Consider the following 18,705-nt stretch of genomic DNA (forward strand, 5'->3'; position numbering starts at 1 on the left):
CGTAAAAGGGGGCGGGGCTGAGTAGGTAATTATGGAAATTTTAACGATCAGATCTCTCGTTTTTGAGTGTTTTTTTTGTTCCTTTCGCTATTCTGCAAACTTCTTCAGTGTTTAATTTCTTTTTTAAAAAATATATATTTGTTCTCAGTCAATATAAAAACAAAGCACATTGCACTTTACTGTTCCATAGGAAAGTTTTTTTGTCTTTTTTTTGTAAAATGTGATTATTGTTGTCGCTCTAGTGGTATTTGTGTTGTGTTTGTGTGTATTTGTGGGTGGATGTGTAGATATGTTAACGTTCGGGGGGACATTATGAGTATATAGAGAAGGCCATTTCAGGTTTTGTGAGTTTGGTGGTATAACAATGGACGTCCCCAATCTTGGGATATGGAATATTTAGCAATATACTTCATATTTTGGCGCTGGCTAACGCTTTACTGAAAATAGCTGTATTAGTCCTGTTAGGCGAGGATTGCGCAATCGATGGATTTTGAGTATTTGCAGTGGTGTAGGGATTTTTTTTGGGTGGGGGCGGGGCCAATTTGAGACATATTCCAATGTGAGACAGATAATATTATGTAAATTTTGATTGGTGGTTTTCTGTATGCAATGATTCTTTATATTGAGAGGTGATTTGATTGACAGGTTGTTTTTGATATGCATTTTTTTTAGGAGTTAGGGTCTTTGTGAAATGTGTGGAAATAGGATGATGTTTTTGGAGCTCTGGATTCACAAATGAAGCGCATAGTGGAGATGCTTAAAAGTAAAAAAAAAACTGAATGTACGGAGGGGGTCCTTAAAGACGTTATCAATAGCAGATTTGTATAGCAATTCGTCGCTAACTTTCACTGACTTGCAAAGCTCAAAAATCTTTGGCAAAAAAAAAAAAAAAAACTATCTAGACGACCAATCGTGATCACCGTAAGTAAAACCGCATTGTCATTTCAAATTTACGTTTGTCCGTTTTGTTGCAAACAGCGATTGAGTTCGTCAACTGAGCAATGAAATGGTCTCCCCGGTCTCAAAAAGCCAAAACCAAGCAACACTATACACAACTTCAACAGAGTTTTCAAAGTACTCCAAAGTAAAAATGTGTGTTGTCATAACACGGTTCAGCTTGACCTGTTTTATCATGTCAAATTCATTTTTTTTTCTTCGTTTCCTTTCTTTCCTCAACTGTCAAGTTCGCCTCCAAAGCGGTAGTCACGGTCGAGTGCTTCCAATTGATGTGTACGATACATACAGTGTTCTTTTTCTAGACTTAAACCCCACCCCGTACACCGCATGCTCTTTCTTTGTTCCAAACATCAGAAGGTTTCAAATAAAAAACCATGCGATGTCCCAATTTTTTATTCTAAGCTTAAGAATCTGTAAAAATTCAGCACAAGGTCTTGTTTCCTTTGTAATGTATAAAAATAGATTTATCTTCTAATGTAATCCTTTTTCAAAGAGATCGTCCTCTTTGGCTAGCACAGCGTTTATTTAGAAAAGCAAAAAAAGCAAACATGTCTTGAATATAGTTGACCCTATTTTTTTATCTATGATCATGTGCAGATATATCGAAAGACATTAGCTCCTCCCCATGGTAGGTTTTTGTTTTTTTATTCATTTTTTTTGCCAGGGCGGTAGTTTGGCAATCGAGTTATCTGATTGGAGGATTGGGATTAAAAGCAAAAAGCTTCAAGGACGATAAATCGTATTACTTTTTGACCAATATAGTTTAGTTTTTTTATTAAAACGCAATTTGTCACTTGCTGTTTTTGTTCAATTTAGTTTTTATGAAAGATTTTTCTTTTTTGGGGGAACAAGACTGACAAATAATAGCCAATTACTTCTCAAATTCTCTGTAAAAAACATTAGTCAGTCTATTTTGTATGATTTAGCTTCATTTTTTTAACCAGGTTGACCGTATGCGCTACTACCTCAATGTCCTAACGTGCGAGCATAACATATGCATAACGTGCTAGCGAATATTATGGTGTCAGATATGTGGTTTAAGTTTTTTGGGGTGTTTTAGTTAACCGAAGCATTTCATGCCAAATTATTCATTAAAGCGATGCAAAAAAAAGCACAACCAAAAACTTTTTTGTTGACAATTGAGACCATTCAAATAAATCGTAATTTATCCTAATTTATGTTTGTTTTTTTTACTCCATTTTAAGGATAGATTAGTCGTGTAGTTATTTGACTGTACTTGGACTGTAAATTAAGGTTGTTTTTAATATTTTTTTGAATTTTATGAGATTATAATTCCATTTCCCGAGTTCATAAATCAAATTTAAATGGTTTTAGGTCACATGGGGGTAGAGAAACTGCCTTTACACTTCAGCACTGCCTAAAGCAGATCAGAAAAAAACAGTAGTCAAGGTTTTTTAGAAAATGCGTACATATTCGGCTATTATTACCACCTTATATATTGAATATATAGTTATATTTTTTTCCCCGATAGAAGTATATAAGAGAACACTGTTTTAATTTCATTTTCTCGGATCTTAAAAAAAAAGCCACTGATTCAAAATGCCCAAGTGTAAAAAAAAATAATAATAATAATAATTAAATTAAACAAAAATAATCTCCAAATAAATAGTGACAACATCCTATCCAGTTCGATACCGGTTTAGACAATTGGGGTAAAAAAAAATTTTTTTTAGATAAAATTGCACATATTCATTCAAAAATTTGATCGTTTTTCTTCATTTTTTTTCTTCGTTTGCTCATCATTTGCCTGAATTCAATCAAAGCATTCCATACACATTCTTGGTCACATTCGTTAGACTGTCTCCTTAAAAAAAAGATAGCACTAAACCCCCTTACCTGACAAACCTAGCCCCATTTTTATCTAATTCAATCCAGGCAAAAGACAGGGAAAGACTATCTTATTGTGGAAAGAGAACGGGAAAAAAAAGCATGTTGCTTTGATACTCTGACTTGTAGATGCTAAACTATGGCGAAATTTGGTCATGTGTATATCTGTGTATGTCAATATGTAGTATTTTCCAGTCGGTCTGTGTGTATTTTGCCGTTATATAGTGTAGATTCATGTGCGAAAGCGTCAGAGAGAGAGACTCAGTCCAGGCCCATACGTAAAGTGATAGCACGGAGTGTGGGGGTGCCGAAGAGCCACCTCCCACCCCGTACAGGTCAAAGGTGCTGGCGCACAATGGCGTCTCACTTAGGCCTTGTGTTGCTTGCTGGTCTTGAAGGAGACCTGCAGGACTCGGTCGCCCAGGCGGTAGCCGTTAAGGCTAGCGATAGCCATGGCCGCCTCGTCGTAGTTGGTCATGGTGACAAAACCGAAGCCCTTACATTTGTTGGTGGTAAAGTCACGGATGACCTTCACGTTGGTGACGGCGCCGAAGGGACCGAAGAGTTGCCACAGGACGCTTTCGTCAGCTTCGGGTGATAAGTTGTATACGAAGATGCACCAGCCGGCGCCGGTTGGACCGGTTAGGTTGACGCCGGCGAGGCTGGTCATGCTGTCGATGGTGATTGGAGAGAATCTGGGGAAGAGAGTGGGAGAGCTACCATGGGTGTCATTCTGAAGTTCTATGCAGTGGTTGTTTTTATTGCGCTATGCTAGCTTTGCTTTGGTGGCCAGTTTGTCTATAAGTTTGTAGTCAAGGGACACAGATCGGCCACAAATCTGTCTACTAATCGTCTCTGTTGGCCAAAATGCTTTCTGTAAGAATTCGAATGCATGAATTACAATGTTTTTTTTTTTGGTTTTTTTTAACTCCAACCACAGTGTTGTAGGAAACGGTGCTCGGACGTTTGGTCGCCAGACGTTTGGTTGCCGGACGTTTGGTCCCCGGTCAAATGGTGACAAGGAGTTTACTGTTGAAGCCAGCTCTCAAAATTATATTCATGAGAGAGAGTTTAATATGTAAGTACTGTTTGATATGTAAGTACTGTTAAATATCTAAGTACTGTTTAATATCTAAGTATTGTTTAATATCTAAGGATTGTTTAATATCCAAGTACTGTTTAATATCTAAGTACTGTTTAATATCTAAGTATTGTTTAATATCTAAGTACTGTTTAATATCTAAGTACTGTTTAATATCTAAGCACTGTTTAATATCTAAGCACTGTTTAATATCTAAGTACTGTTAAATATCTAAGTACTGTTTAATATCTAAGTACTGTTTCATATCTAATTACTGTTTAATATGTAAGTACTGTTTCATATCTAAGTACTGTTTCATATCTAAGTACTGTTTCATATCTAAGTACTGTTTAAAATCTAAGTACTGTTTAATATCTAAGTATCATTTAATATCTTAAGTATTGTTTAATATATAAGTACTGTTTAATATCTAAGTACTGTTTACCAAAAAGTACCAAAAGACCGGCGACCAAACGTCCGGTCACTGAAGGGAACACAGAAACCTAGAGAGGGATGAAAAGCAAATTAAGAGTCAAATCATACAAAAAACTGGAGCAAAACACACGCAAAAACGGAATCTGGAATGTCCATGCTGGTGAAAAAAAGGGGACATTAAAGCAACTGAAAGGACAATGTTAGTTTGGAAAGAAATCTCCATCCATTTCAAAAGAACACCAAAACCAACGAACAAACAAACAAAACCAAAAAAATCAAAATAAGAAAGAAGTTTAAACAAAGCCATGCCAGAATACCCTGCTATGATGGGGATACGTGATTGGTTCTTACAAGCTGCTCATTTATAAGTCAGCAGATGGTATTCCGGACACTTTGTTTGAGATTTTGTTTTTTTTTGAAAGTACACCCTTTTGTTTTGTTGTATTTTTTTTAATTTTTTTTGCATTTACCTCTTGACTCCGTAGCTGGCGTTTAGTAAATTGTCGAGTCTGCAACGCAAGAGGGAGAGTGAAGGGATGGAAAAGTTAGTTAGGAGATCTACAAGGCACAATCGGCCTTTTTTTGCAGTTTTTTCATGTACGTAGTAGTAGTAGCAAACTGCTGCCAGCTGGCTTCCGGAGAACGCATCACCAAAAAGAAAAAACGCATTCATTGGACCATGACTTTGTTGTCCAATTGCCAGAATGGATTCCATTGCAGTGATTTGACGCATACCTTTTTTTTTTAAAGAAAAAAAATACTGTTCTTAGAACAGAAAGCCAATTTATTTAGCTTGCCTCTTGGATTTTGGTTCAAAAAACTCATTCCAAGGAGGAAAACTATTCGTCATAGCAGTTTTTAAACCTAGTGGTGTGTTTTATAGTATCGTTCCAGTGACGTGTTAGCATCAAATCGGAAGCATGAATAGCAGTGATTATGAAAGTTGTGTTTTATGGGAAAAATCTGTTGTCTTACATTGGTTTCGAGCTGTTATTTGGATCTGGTCCCTTTCCGAGAGAAGGGATCACGCTGCAGTTTCAAAGAAAGTCAGAGAAAAAGATATTGTTTTAAGGATAATGCACACTTGAATTTACCTTTTAATATTAGGAAATCTTAAGGGTCTAGTGTGGATTCATTCATAAAGTCACCAATGAGTAAAAAAAATGTATTGTCGCCGAAGGTTGTAGTTGTCATTGTCACTCAAATACCCGTAGAGACCATTCGGTCATTAGTGATATCCCATTTCTGAGTACCGTATTTTCACGACTATAAGGCGCACTTAAAAGTCTTCAATTTTCTCCAAAATAGACAGTGCGCCTTATAATCCAGTGCGCCTTATATATGGAGAAAAACTGAAAACCAAAAACGAAAAACCATCTCTGTCGGATATTTAAAAAACCCACAAACGCCTGAACTGAAACAATACAGTTAAATATGCAGATGCCATCTTAGTTTACAAAATCTTCCATCATATAGCTCCTCCCCCACTGCCAGATTTTATACCAAAAAAAATCCAAAACATCAACAATGGCTGGCTCTAGAGGTGACTGTAAAGTAGTGAGTGCTTCATAACTGGAAGTCAATAGCAATGACCGTATTTTCACGACTATAAGGCGCACTTAAAAGTCTTAAATTTTCTCCAAAAAAGACAGTGCGCCTTATATATGGAAAAATTTCATTCATTGAGGGTGTGCCTAATAATGCGGTGCGCCTTATAGTCTTGAAAATACGGTATAACTGACATTTTGGCATTGCTTACACAGTTATAAAATAATGGTCTGTGTTTGCATGAAAGAGTACGCCTGCAATTTAAGATTGTCATGCTACTAATGAAGGCACTAAAATGGAAATCTCTATCCACATAGAGCTTCATTAAACCAGTTCACGGACCTATCCGACCGATCTTTTTGGCCTAATGGCAACAATTCATTGGAGCTAACTAGCGGTGCCACAGTAGCTTGGCCTGAAAATGTCTATATTTGTTAGTAGTGCTTCTGTGGCTTGGACGGGAGAATGAGAGAGTGTTAGTACCTGAAACGTTGTGTCTGGTGGTGCAGGGGTCCCGTGTAGCGCCGGGCGGCGGTCTGGTATAGTTGAGTCAGTAGGGCTTGGCCTGTCTTCTGACTTGGGTTGTTGGCGAACTTGACGGTGATGGGTTCGGCGGCGCCCAGAGGCTTCTGTCCGTTCAGACCCTTGATGGCTTCCTCCGCTTCGTTTCGTTTGTCAAACCGGATGAAACCCACTCCTCGTGATATGCCTGCTCCGAATAAGAAGACACGCTAATGTCACTACCTTGGATTTCCAGGACAAGCAAGTGTGTGGACGAATCGCCATTTTAAAAAAAAAAGCTACTTGGAGGCAATGTTCCCTCTAATTTTTCATTGGTCTGGGCAGAAAGACAACCTCCCTGAGGGCACTGAGAACCAGTGTGAGTGACATCATCATTGCTCGCCAGTAATACACTTGCCATAAGCAGGTGTATGTCAATATTTCCTCTAATTTTTCATGTAAAACATGATGTAAAACACAAAAAACATAAGAGTGGACAGAGCTACTGCCATTGGCTGCCGCTTAAACGCCACCATCATGGGGAAAAGGGTACAAAAAAATAAGTTTGGATTTTATTTACTGCGCGCCATATGATTGCTGCTGCGCAGAGAAGACGAGAGTAGTGCGCAAATTGCTTAAGAGGGAACATTGCTTTGTAGGTTAAGATTGCTGATGTAAAATAAGGCTATACCTGTAACTTGATCCACTAAGATGCGAGATGTGATGATTCGGCCGTATTGAGAGAAGAGTTGTTCCATGTCCTTCTGGCTCATGGTTTTGGGAAGTCCACTGACGTAAAGATTTGCGTCGCGGATGGAGGCCGAACTTGGCCTGGCGTATGATACCTAAAAAAAAAACAATGGTCCATCATTTTTACAAAGAACTGCAAAACAACAGTCTTGACAAAGTGTTGTTACTTTAATGACTTCATTGATGCATCTTTGGTTCTTTAACAAGTTTCCCTTCTTGAATTTGTAACATTTCAGAAGGGCATCTGATTGTAAACAAACAAAAATGTTGTTGTGTACAACCACAACTTCGAGATAGCCCAGCAAAGCACGACTATTCCACTTTCGCCTTAAAGACACAGTTCGCCTTGTCTTACTTAGCCTTGCCTTGCTGTATAGCCCCGCCCACTTTCCCTTTGTCTGCATCCTCCAGAGAAACAACCCAACTAGCAAACACCAAACGCATCACAACGCTTTTGCGAAATCCCTGACAACCCTTCAACCTTATACTTTTTTACAAATCAACCAGCTTGAATGATATCTTTTCCCAATGAATACAGGTGTTGGACAAACACCGAACATCCATTGTGCGCACTGTGTGAGCAGTAGGGTTGTGCCGTCCTGTGATTAGGGTACTCTGGATTAGACGAGGATGGATGGATAGAGGGATGGAGGGAGGGCTACTTTAGGGGTGCAAAGACTGCCCTGTAATTAACCCTCTCCCGGCCTCCTCCACAGTACAGATGGTGCCTGAGGCCCATATGGCCTCTAATCCTGTCACATCTACACCCCCCCTACCCATCGACTGCTAACCCCCATATTACGACAAACTTGCCCCGCCTCCTCATCTCTAGTCATACTTCTAAAATATGAAGTAACAACACTACCGTATTTTCACGACGATAAGGCGCATTTAAAAGTCTTAAATTTTCTCCAAAATAGACAATGCGCATTATAATCCAGTGCGCCTTATATATGGAAAAAACAGAAAACCAAAAACGAAAAATCAACACTGTCGGATTTTAAAAAAACACAAACGCCTGAACTGAAACAATACTGTTAAATATGCTGATGCCATTATAGTTTACAACATATTCCATCATATAGCTCCTCCCCTACTGCAAGATTTTAGACCAAAAAAATCCAAAACATCAACAATGGCTGGCTCTAGAGGTGACTGTAAAGTAGTGAGTGAGTGCTTCATACCTGGAAGTCAATAGCAATTAACATATTTTCAGAACTATAAGGCGCACTTAAAAGTTTTAAATTTTCTCCAAAATAGACAGTGTGCCTTTATAATACAGTGCGCCTTGTATATGGAAAAATGTCATTCATTGAGGGTGCGCCTTATAACGCGGTGCGCCTTATAGTAGTGAAAATACGGTTTATCATCAACAACCATCACATCAGAGGACCCTCAATCCAACATTTGGCAACCCGAAAAGCAAAATCCGTCATCTTTAGAAACATCTTAGCACTCCACTCTAATTTTTTGTTCGATGCTGACATTTTCCTCGCAGCTGCAGTCCCTACGTCAGAATTCATTTCGCATCCGTAAGCAGCTGCCGGATGGACACTCATCTGCTGCTCAATATGAGATTCAATTTCTTTCCTGATAGTGCTACACTTTGTCCTAATAATCTTTTGAACTTCAGTCAGAAGGGGGGCGGATGGCAGGATGGTTATAATTAATAATATGCTGTCTTTTTTTTGTCCTCATCTGATTTAAGGACAAAAAAGGGGAACTGTAATTAGCCCCGATTGGAAGCAGATGGGGGTAACCTGGTCTGACCCCCTTTGCGCGCTATAGCTAGCTTTCCTAATGACATTTCCATCACAATAAAGCCGGCGTGCTTTCTGACCTCTGATGCCTCCAAAGCCTTGTGGCCCCCTTTCTACCGCTTCTCTTTGTTCTCCCTACCGTTGCCCCCTTCCTCCTTCCTCCATCCTCCTCCTCCTCCCTTCCTGCTGCCACGTCTGTCGTCACCTCCCTCAAGCCGCTAGATGAGAATCACCACTTCCTTTCCTTTGTCTGACACAGATTTCTTTCACGGATTTCTTTCTTCTAATGCGTACTTGGATTTATTTCAGAATGGATAGCACATATTAATGAACACATTTATATTCATGTTAATGATTATATACAGGGTGTCTCAAAAAATGTACTTGCTTTTAGAATAAAATGTACTCACTTCACTCTATGTTCATAAATAAAGGTTTTCTGGTCACTTAAAAGTGAGTACATTTTATTCTAAAAGTGAGTATATTTCTAAAAGTGAGTACATTTTTTGAGACACCCTGTATATGTAAATATGTAAATATATAAGATTGTAGCTGAGGTATCATTTCCATCTTCAGTCCCTTGTGTAGGTTGAAGATAAACCATAATACATGTAGCACAGTAACAGTCAGGCTTTAAGATGATTGGCCAAGAGGTTTAGAAATAGTAGTTCATGTTTGTTAATTGGGATTGAGTTCCAGGTATGAAGAAAGAAAGTTTTTAGGCTAGTTTAGCAGTTTTTGAGGGAAGTACACAGTCACCTATAGAGCCAGCCATTGCTGGTGTGTTGATATTTTTTTGTAGAAAATCTTGTACTGTAGTTAATGTATGTTAATTGGGATTGAGTTCCAGGTAGGAAGAAAGAAGGTGTTTAGGCTAATTTAACAGTTTTTGAAGGGAATTACACAGTCACCTATAGAGCCAGCTATTGTTGATGTGTTGGAATTTTTTGGGAGAAAATGTTGTAGTGGAGGAGGAGTGATGTGTTGGAAGATTTTGTAGACTAAGGTGAGATCTGCATATTTAAAAGTATTGTTGCAGTACTTTAAAAGGTTGCTTATTAATGATTTCAATTGGTTTTAGTGTTGTTTTGTAGGTTGATGACCAACTTTTTAGGCGGTAAGTCATGTCAAAATATAATTTTGCTGACTCCGATGTTAGATTAATTCTAAGGAACCTAAAATTGTACTATTGTGAATTTAATTTTATTTTATTTGGCATGTTTTTTTTAATTTGTTGTTTAAAGAAAAGTTGAGAGTCAAAAGTGATTTCTAGGTATTTAAATTCTTGGACTACACTGATTATTTTTCCCTGAACAAAAACATTGGGGAAACTTATATATTGCTCTTTTTGAAAAGTACATACAGACACTCTTAGATATATTTAAGTGTAGTTGTAATTTTTCATCTCACATTTCAAACCTTGCACCCACCTTGATCGTTTTGGTCTGTAGTTTGAGTCCATTAAGCGTGTTGATGGCCTTATCAGCGTCATTCGGATCCACATAGTTGACGAATCCATACCCCAAACTCTGACCTATAAAATCAAATCACTTTTAGTCCAAAATGCTCCAAAAAAACCCAAAAACGAACACCAAAGTACCTGTAATCTTATCCCGAACCAGCTTGCAAGACTCAATCTCCCCAATGCTACCAAACAGACTCTTAAACTCCTCTTGCGTCATATTCTGCGGCAGATAGTTGACAATCAAGTTGGTTTTACTGTCATCCGTGGCGCCATTGGTGCTGATGACTGGGCCGTTGGGCAGACTGGTTCCACTCGGACCGTTGGACACCTGGGTTTCCATGGTGCTGATTATCTGCTGAGAAAGATGGCGGAGTTACACCACACCGGCTGACATTTTGGCCCGTGTACAAAAAAAACAGGGGACGGCAACCATACAGATAAGCCACAAAAGAAGGGCCTTCCTTTGTCCTTGTCTTGGGTAAAGGTCACCAATCAGCATTGCTAAAATGGAGATGGTTGCTCAGGCTGATTTAATATACAACCCCCCCCCCCCCCCCTTTTTGCCCCCCTGTTTTTTGCTCTTCCTGCCTCTGGCTCTGCAGATGTCACTGTCCCTTTTCCCCCCTTTCGACGCCCCTCCCCCAGCTCACTTCTAGGGTCAAACGCCATTACATCATAACTAGGATGGGTGATGGCGATTGTGTTACGGGAAATGACCCAATGGTTGGCTTGAGTAATGTTATAGAGAATGTTATGATTTTTTAAAAATTTACCGTATTTTCATGACTATGAGGCGCACTTAAAAGGCTTAAATTTTCTCCAAAATACACAGTGCGCCTTATAATCCAGTGCGCCTTATATATGGAAAAAAAACAGAAAACCAAAAAACGAACAACCACCATTGTCGGATATTAAAAAAACACAAACATCTGAACTGAAACAATACTGTTAAATATGCAGATGCCATTTTAGTTTACAACATCTTCCATCATATAGCTCCTCCCCCACTGCAAGATTTTAAACAAAAAAAATCCAAAACATCAACAATGGCTGGCTTTAGAGGTGACTGTGTAGTGAGTGAGTGCTTCATACCTGGAAGTCAATCGCAATTACCGTATTTACACCACTATAAGGCGCACTTAAAAGTCTTCAATTTTCTCCAAAATAGACAGTGCGCCTTATCATACAGTGCGCCTTATATATGGAAAAAAATGTCATTCATTGAGGGTGCGCCTTATAGTTGTGAAAATACGTTAGTTGGATAGGGAGGGTTTGCACCATCACCCTGTTTTTTGCGTCTGTGTGCGTTGCCCCGCGCCGCTTTTGTGTGGCTTAATTTGTTCCATGGGGGATTCTCAAGGAACAGCTGTGTGGTCAAAAAGGAAACTTCCTGCTCCACTTTTTCCACATTTATTTTTTTTGCTCCCTTTGCTTTGTCTCGTTATATTCCGGCACAAAAAAAACACGTTGTACACACTATTGTGCACACTTGTTTTGTATAACTATATATTTTTGTATTATGGTGCTGTGTGACCTAATTTTGCAACCTGAAACTATCAAACTTAATTCTAGTCGGCATATTGTTAATATGAAGCAATTTTTATATGATTTTGAGATGAATTTTGGCATTAGCTTGTAGTGTGTTGTTTATGTGATGCTAATATTTGGACTGTGGATTGGAAAATGAATGAATGAATGGATGTTTGCATTTAATTTAAATTCTAAATAATGGTTAAAATGGAGAATATTGCTGTTTTAAGGTATGGCTGATATGGATATTAATTCTAAAAGTTCCTAAAAGTTTTTGTGTTTTTTTTAATGTACATTTGCTAAAGAAATATTTTTATGAGAAAAATTGGAGAAGTAAATGCACAAAAATCCAGTTATATATAAAAAAATGTCAGTCTTCACCTAATTTTAACCCATTCCAAACAGATTAAAATGTCCATTTCGTATTATTAATAATTTTATTTAGTTCTCGAATTATGAGGATGATGGTCTAACCGTTCCCTGAATGTATTGATAAGTATATTTTTGTTGTTGTTATTCATGTAGCAACTTGTTATTGAATTTTTATCAAATTGACGTCAAATCTTAAGCACTAGGGTCATATTTCATCCATAATCTTATCAATTTTGACCAATTTTTGGGGGTAGTTGGATTATAGTAACGGTAATGGTAATTAACAACCATTTTTTAGGTTATCAAAATGCCATTATCTTAGATTTGTAAAGGATTAATGAATTTAAAGGGATCAAATACAGCAAATTTGACGTTGTTTTTCACATTTGTGGCCAGAAAATATTTTTTTAGGAGTTTTTATGTCTTTTGCATGGATTTTGTAGTATTCTCTCCCCCCATAATCTATAAATAGCTTAGTCTAACCTTCCCCTTGTGGTTCTAACCTGCAGTCAGTCTTCTTCCTAGCCTCACCTTGCCTTAGGTTACCGTGGCAACCGCCCTTCTAAGACCGCATTGTCCCTAATGGCCCCGTAGGACTTTGTTTCTGCTTTTCCGTATACACAAAAGTCACGTCAAAACAATGTAATAAGACAGAAAAATGACTATGTTGGAAAATGTGGCTATTTTAATGATTACAAAAAATTCCTAACGTGGTTATAGTGCGTAGAGTATTTGGCAAATGTGCTGAGATTCGTGGCAATGGAAGCATTTTATTGTTATGTGCTGTGACGCGGCCTACTAACGTGAGCAACTAACTGCGTGTGTCCTAAATACGACAAAGGCTTTTTAGTGTGGTCGACTGCCACAACATATTTGGGTAAAAATGAGATATATCATTGCCATTTGTAGACAGTATCAGAGATGTAAAGGATGTTTTATTACAAGGGTGTCAGACTCGGGTTGGTTTGGACTATTTTAGATGTAATATTTAGATTTTTTTTTTTATAAATGGATTAAAAGAATTGGGTTAAAAGCCCTGAATATTCAGTTTTTTTTTATAGATCTAAAATAATGTTTAATTTAGATTTTTTTGATATATTTTTAGATTTTGCAAAATTATTTTTGAACTAAAAACACAGAAAAATGGATTAAAAATGGCGATTATTGATTTAAAAGGGGGAAATCCAGAAATTTAATATACATATATATCAAGGGTGTCGGACTTGGGTTGGTTTGGACTATTTTAGATATAATATTTAGATATTTCTTTTAATAAATGGATTAAAAGAGTTGGATTAAAATCCCTGAATATTCAGTTTTTTTTAAAAATCTAAAACAATGTTTATTTTAGCTTTTTTAAATATATTTTTAGATTAAAAAAATATTTTTGACCTAAAAAACACAAAAAAAAATTAAAAAATGACAATTAGCGATTTAAAAGTGGGAAAAATCAGGAAATTTAATATACATCTAAACTCTTCATTTAAATTTAATCCTAAAACAGAAACTCAGCCCTCATAATTCACTTCCCCGGACCACAAAAAATGATCCAACAGCCCCGATTTAGCCCGCGGGCCGGCACTTTGCCACACATACTTAATTCCCTTTAATAGACCATTTACTAGATAACTTATTCCTCAAAAAAATCAGCCACCCTCACATGAGTACATAATAATCACACAAAGACTCCCAAATCTCCAAACTCTAAACGTCTACTTTAACTACACTTTATTCCATCCATCATATCAAAATATCCCCTTGCTATCCCACTAATCAAAAAGCCTCCAAACGCTCCTTTTTAACATTTGTTATGAATTCATTTTGTTATGCCCGTGTAGCCCTCACCACCACCAAACAAGCCCCGCCCCTCCTTCCCTTCTATTTTTGGGGTTCTGCGAGATCTCCCTTAATATTTAATCTTTCTGCATCAGCATCGCCTACACATACTGGCAGACTAACACGCAAACACGAGGCCGGCCCAACTCCTCTCGCAAAACCCCCCCAAGCCAGACTCGCACGCAAACGTTAGCGTTCTGCCAAGCTCACACGCGGATCTCGACCCCCCCTCCAAAAAAAAAAAAAAAACACCAATAATAATCATAATAAGTGACTACGCCTTAAAGCAGACTTGTGATGTTTTTTTTTCTTTCGTTTTTTTTCTTTCTGTCTCCTCTTGGCTCATTTCAGTCGCATGTAAACAGGCCTGCCAATTCACTTCTGCTCCAAATGCAGTGAAGCACTGCAGGCTATGCGATGTACACTGGAAGTCATCACACGTTATGCGCACTGTGAGAATCACTAGAAACTAAATGAAAGTGAGATGTGAAACGAAGGAAATGCGACCATCAGGGATCAACTGACACCCCCCCCCCTAACCCGCCCCATTTGACTAAATCCAAAGTAACACTAAAATACAATACTAAAAACTAAAACACTATCTTTCCTAACATTTTTTTTTTTAAAAATGGCAATATCCAGACAAATATTACAGTAAATTACATATAAACAATACTTTAATTAATGTATTAGCATTAGCATTGGAAAAGCTACACACAATAAAAAAATGTGATAAACTGTTACTTAGCATTTAATTTAAATGTAATAACATCCATATTTTTGTTGTGAGAGAGACTAGTAGTTACTGCTGCCAGGTCTCCTAGGTAAAACGCATTGGACATCTAGCAAAGTCAACCAAAACATAAAGATTTATAGTTAGTTATCTCCGAGTTGGATTAAATTGCACTGTCATTAGTGCAATATTATGATATTTTAGATAAAGTTGACTTTAGGATCATAACCAAAATGTAATTATGATTTTATTAATGTTAGATGTAATTAATTGAATTCATCTTAATTTTTTATTAATTCATTTTAAAAACTATACAAGAATAATTAAATTTTTTAAATATTTTTTTATTGGCAGCATTGACAGCCATAACAAATAAGAGAGGCTTTTTAATGCCAATTAATGTATTGAACGTCTATTTCTCTCAATTAAATTACATCCTCTATAAAGACTTAATGCATTTTCTTTAGTTTCTTACATACAACATAAAAAAATGTTAATTTTCCACCATTCCAATGCAAAACTGACCAAAAATAAGCTTCCAAAATAACAAACCTTTCCTTCCCTCTTATACAAAACAAACTTATCCACCTTATTCCCTCAAACATCCCTTGAATTATCAACTGAAACGCACGCTAGGCCCAAGTGTAAATGAGCCGTCTAAATAACACAGATTACGGGATTATCCCAAACAAAGGGCATTAGGCACACTCTCTCTACTTTAAGGGATTATTGTGGCATCTGTTAAAAAAAAAAACAGACGCCAAAGCAATAGTACGCGCCTACATTTGCCTTTACGCATATTTTTATCATTAAAAAACAGAAAGTTATTAGCAAAAAGTGTCGCTTTCCTCCCTTTAAAACACCATCAGCTCAGGAGCTATCCATGGTGCTGAAAATACAAAACAGGGAGTGGCCATCTGACATCTTCATTTCCTGCCGTTTTCTTTGATTAAATGTGTAAAAAGTAGATTTGTTGGCGCGCCCAGTCTAACCTTGAGCCCACCACGTGCCCCCTTGGGGTCCCCGGCGAGATCTGCAGGCGTTGGCTGAGGGCGCAGCAGGCTTTTTGCTGAATAAACGTATTGACAGGCCCCGAACAAAAGAGCCACCCGTTCCTCTTCTTCTCCCTCTTGCACAGACCGCGGCGCCACTATGAATATTAATGCCAACACTGGCGCTTTGTGCGTGCTGTGCGTGGCGGCGGACAGGCGGGGGGCTGCGGGACAATGACTCTTACAGTCAACTATATACATATGTAGATAAATATATATATACGTATATATGAAAGCAATTTTTTTAAATGTTGTATTAGTTGAGGACATAGGAGATAGAAAATGTGACCCTCAAATATCCCACTAACGCCATTGCAGTCTTTGCATTTTACGATAATATTAGATACGTGTGTCAAAGTGGCGGCTCGGGGGCCAAATTTTGGCCCACCGCATCATTTTGTGTGGCCCAGGAAAATAAATCATGAGTGCTGACTTTTTTGTTTTAGGATCAAATTAAAATGAAGATTTGCATATTAAATATTTCTGATTTTTTCCCCCTTTTAAATCAAAAATTGGCATTTTTTAATCTATTTTTTTCTGTTTTTAGTTCAAAAATCATTTTGTAAAATCTAAAAATATATTTTAAAAAAAGTTAATATGAACATTGTTTTAGATCTATAAAGAACTGAATATTTAGGGGTTTTAATCAAGTTCTTTTAATCCATTTATAAAAAATAAATCTAAATATTATATCTAAAATGGTCCAAACCAACCCAAGTCTTGGTATAGATGTATATTAAATTTCCTGATTTTCCCCCTTTTAAATCAATAAAAAAACTGAATATTCAGGGCTTTTAATCCAGTTCTTTTAATCCATTCATAAAAATATAAAAAAAATCTAAATATTATATCTAAAATAGTCCTGCCCACATAAAATCAAGTTGACATTAAACCATCTCACGAACCAACCCGAGTCTAACACCCCTATTATTAGCCATTGTAAGACATTAAAAGCTTACATAATGTAATTATATTCCTTGTCTGGGCCTTTCTCATTGGACCAAATAAAATATTATATATTATATGATCCATACGCCTTTTTGAAATAGCCATTGAGACAGTTTTGAGTGCCACGGTGGCCTCGACTCGTCCTTGAATTGTGTAAGAGCTTCGGAAAGGTTGTCTGACTCGACGCTTTTAGTCGCTTTGGCACTGCGGTTGCGGCGTTACGGGAGGGCTGCGGCCCTGTGGGGGGGGGGGGGGTAGAGTAGGGTAGGGTAGGGTAGGGTAAACGGTAGTGGTTGTGTATGAGTGTGTGGTCGGAAATATATCGAAATACTCCAATTGTAATGACATGTGTAGAAGTTAGTTTTCTGTATACTCATTGTTTTTAATGGAAGAATTGAATATATCATAGATAAGCAGAAATATGTAAATGTATTCTACCCTAATGTCCTTCACTGTAGACTTGATTGAAGTCTATAGTGGACACAAGGCCCCCCGGTGGTCCAGTACCAGAGACACGCCCAAAAAAATTGGACTACTGTGTTTAAGGCAGTAAGCCAATTTTTTAATTCCTCCCCCTTAAGCATGGCTGCCTTGTGTTGTTTTTTTTTTGTTTTTTTTTTAAGGGGAAGGAAGTAAGATGGAGACCGTTTAAGTCTAGTCGCTTACGTCGCAGTTTTAGAAAAGGATTCCGTTATGGAAGGTAGAAAGAAATAAGGATGCGTAATTTGTCTCCTCCCCCAACGCGGAGTGACTCGACCTTTTTTTTATTGAATTTTCGTTCTCAACTGGGCGTACGAGACATCGTGTTTTGTCTCCGGGTCGAGAAAAATCGACTTCCCACCTAAAACTAAGGCAATTTCTCCATAGGGGTCTTTGATGGGTCTTTATAGGGTCTTAGGGTCTTTGATGGAGACGTAAAATCGAAAAAGGACAAATTGTCGGCGTTAAAGCCCCGGCGTCGTTAACGTTGACGAGATGGCCGCATCCCCATGTGCGCACGTTAACACAAAGAAGCCCGAGAGACGTAACATGCAGTCCCCGGCACCCCCACGCGCACGAGATAGCAACAAAAAAAGCATACGTACAGTAACCATTCTCAACAGGGTGGGGAAATCTAGGTCCTTTTTTTTTTCTTCTTCTTCAGTGGATGCTTTCGATGGCTCGACGGCTCTTCTTCTTCTTCTTCCGAGGCGTTCGGTTCGATTCCCTCCCTCCCTTTTTGTTGGAGTTCCAAAAAAAAAAAGAATAAAAAAAGAAAAAAAAGAGATTAAAAAAATACAAAGTAGACTCAGACGGTTAAAGGGTGTCTCAACCCGCCAAGGTCGTGGGGTGGGGGGTGGGGGGTCCTCGATAGGATGAAAAGAGGAAGAGAAAAGGGGATTTCTCGGTAGGATGACGGAGGAAGAGGAGAAAAAAAAGAGAGGTGCGTTCTCTCCGCGATTCAAGGCGATAATAACACACACACAAAAATTGGACAGCCCAGAAGCAGAGAGCCGAGGCAGGGTGTGTCCAAGGATGGGAGGAGGAGGAGGATGATGATGAGGAGGATGAGGAGGAGGGGTAGTTTTCCCTTTTTTCTCCTTTCGCTTCAATTTTTTTCCCTTTTTTTCGATACCCCACCGTCTCTTGCTCCTCTGCTGCAATGTACTTCTTTTATGTGCGTTCCTGGCTGCCACTGATTGGTTAATTGTGCAGGGGAGGGTTGTACACGGCGGCCATTGCAATGCGCCCCTTTCGCCCATTATCCCCTTCAGGAGGGAAATCGCCCCATGTATAATATACCCCCCACCCACCCTAGCCATCCAACCCCCTCCCTCCCTCACTCACTCACTGCCCCTTCCATCACTCCATTGCCTTTCCTCTCAATGCCCTTCCTTTCTTCCTGGCCC

At 38.2% G+C, this 18,705-nt stretch overlaps 1 protein-coding gene across 15 annotated transcripts; it reads right to left on the bottom strand.

Moving 5' to 3' along the window:
- Positions 1-1,255: 1,255 nt before the first annotated feature.
- elavl3 (ELAV like neuron-specific RNA binding protein 3) lies at positions 1,256-18,459 on the bottom strand. Of its 15 annotated transcripts, none has more exons than XM_077733835.1 (8): positions 17,902-18,459; positions 10,481-10,700; positions 10,311-10,414; positions 7,062-7,215; positions 6,353-6,581; positions 5,297-5,350; positions 4,792-4,830; positions 1,256-3,521 (listed from the first exon to the last, which is right to left on the bottom strand). In XM_077733835.1, exons 1-8 carry the CDS (start codon positions 17,908-17,910, stop codon positions 3,173-3,175), a joined length of 1,158 nt encoding a protein of 385 aa, XP_077589961.1. In that variant the 5' UTR covers positions 17,911-18,459; the 3' UTR covers positions 1,256-3,172. The 15 variants fall into 15 exon arrangements, with proteins under 15 accessions (XP_077589961.1, XP_077589964.1, XP_077589963.1 ...); XM_077733838.1 differs by having other exon boundaries at positions 1,256-3,500; positions 17,902-18,455; XM_077733837.1 differs by having other exon boundaries at positions 6,353-6,578; positions 17,902-18,453.
- Positions 18,460-18,705: the final 246 nt, after the last annotated feature.

This window comes from Stigmatopora nigra, chromosome 15 (genome assembly GCF_051989575.1).
Source record: "Stigmatopora nigra isolate UIUO_SnigA chromosome 15, RoL_Snig_1.1, whole genome shotgun sequence".
NCBI lineage: Eukaryota > Metazoa > Chordata > Actinopteri > Syngnathiformes > Syngnathidae > Stigmatopora > Stigmatopora nigra.

Excerpts from the sequence above, each read along its gene's own strand:
- elavl3 (XM_077733835.1), bottom strand. Across the intron at positions 6,582-7,061 it reads CTTAGTGGATCAAGTTACAG|CAGGCATATCACGAGGAGTG; the intron begins GTATAGCCTTAT and ends TCTTATTCGGAG. Across the intron at positions 5,351-6,352 it reads CACCAGACACAACGTTTCAG|CGTGATCCCTTCTCTCGGAA; the intron begins GTACTAACACTC and ends TTGAAACTGCAG.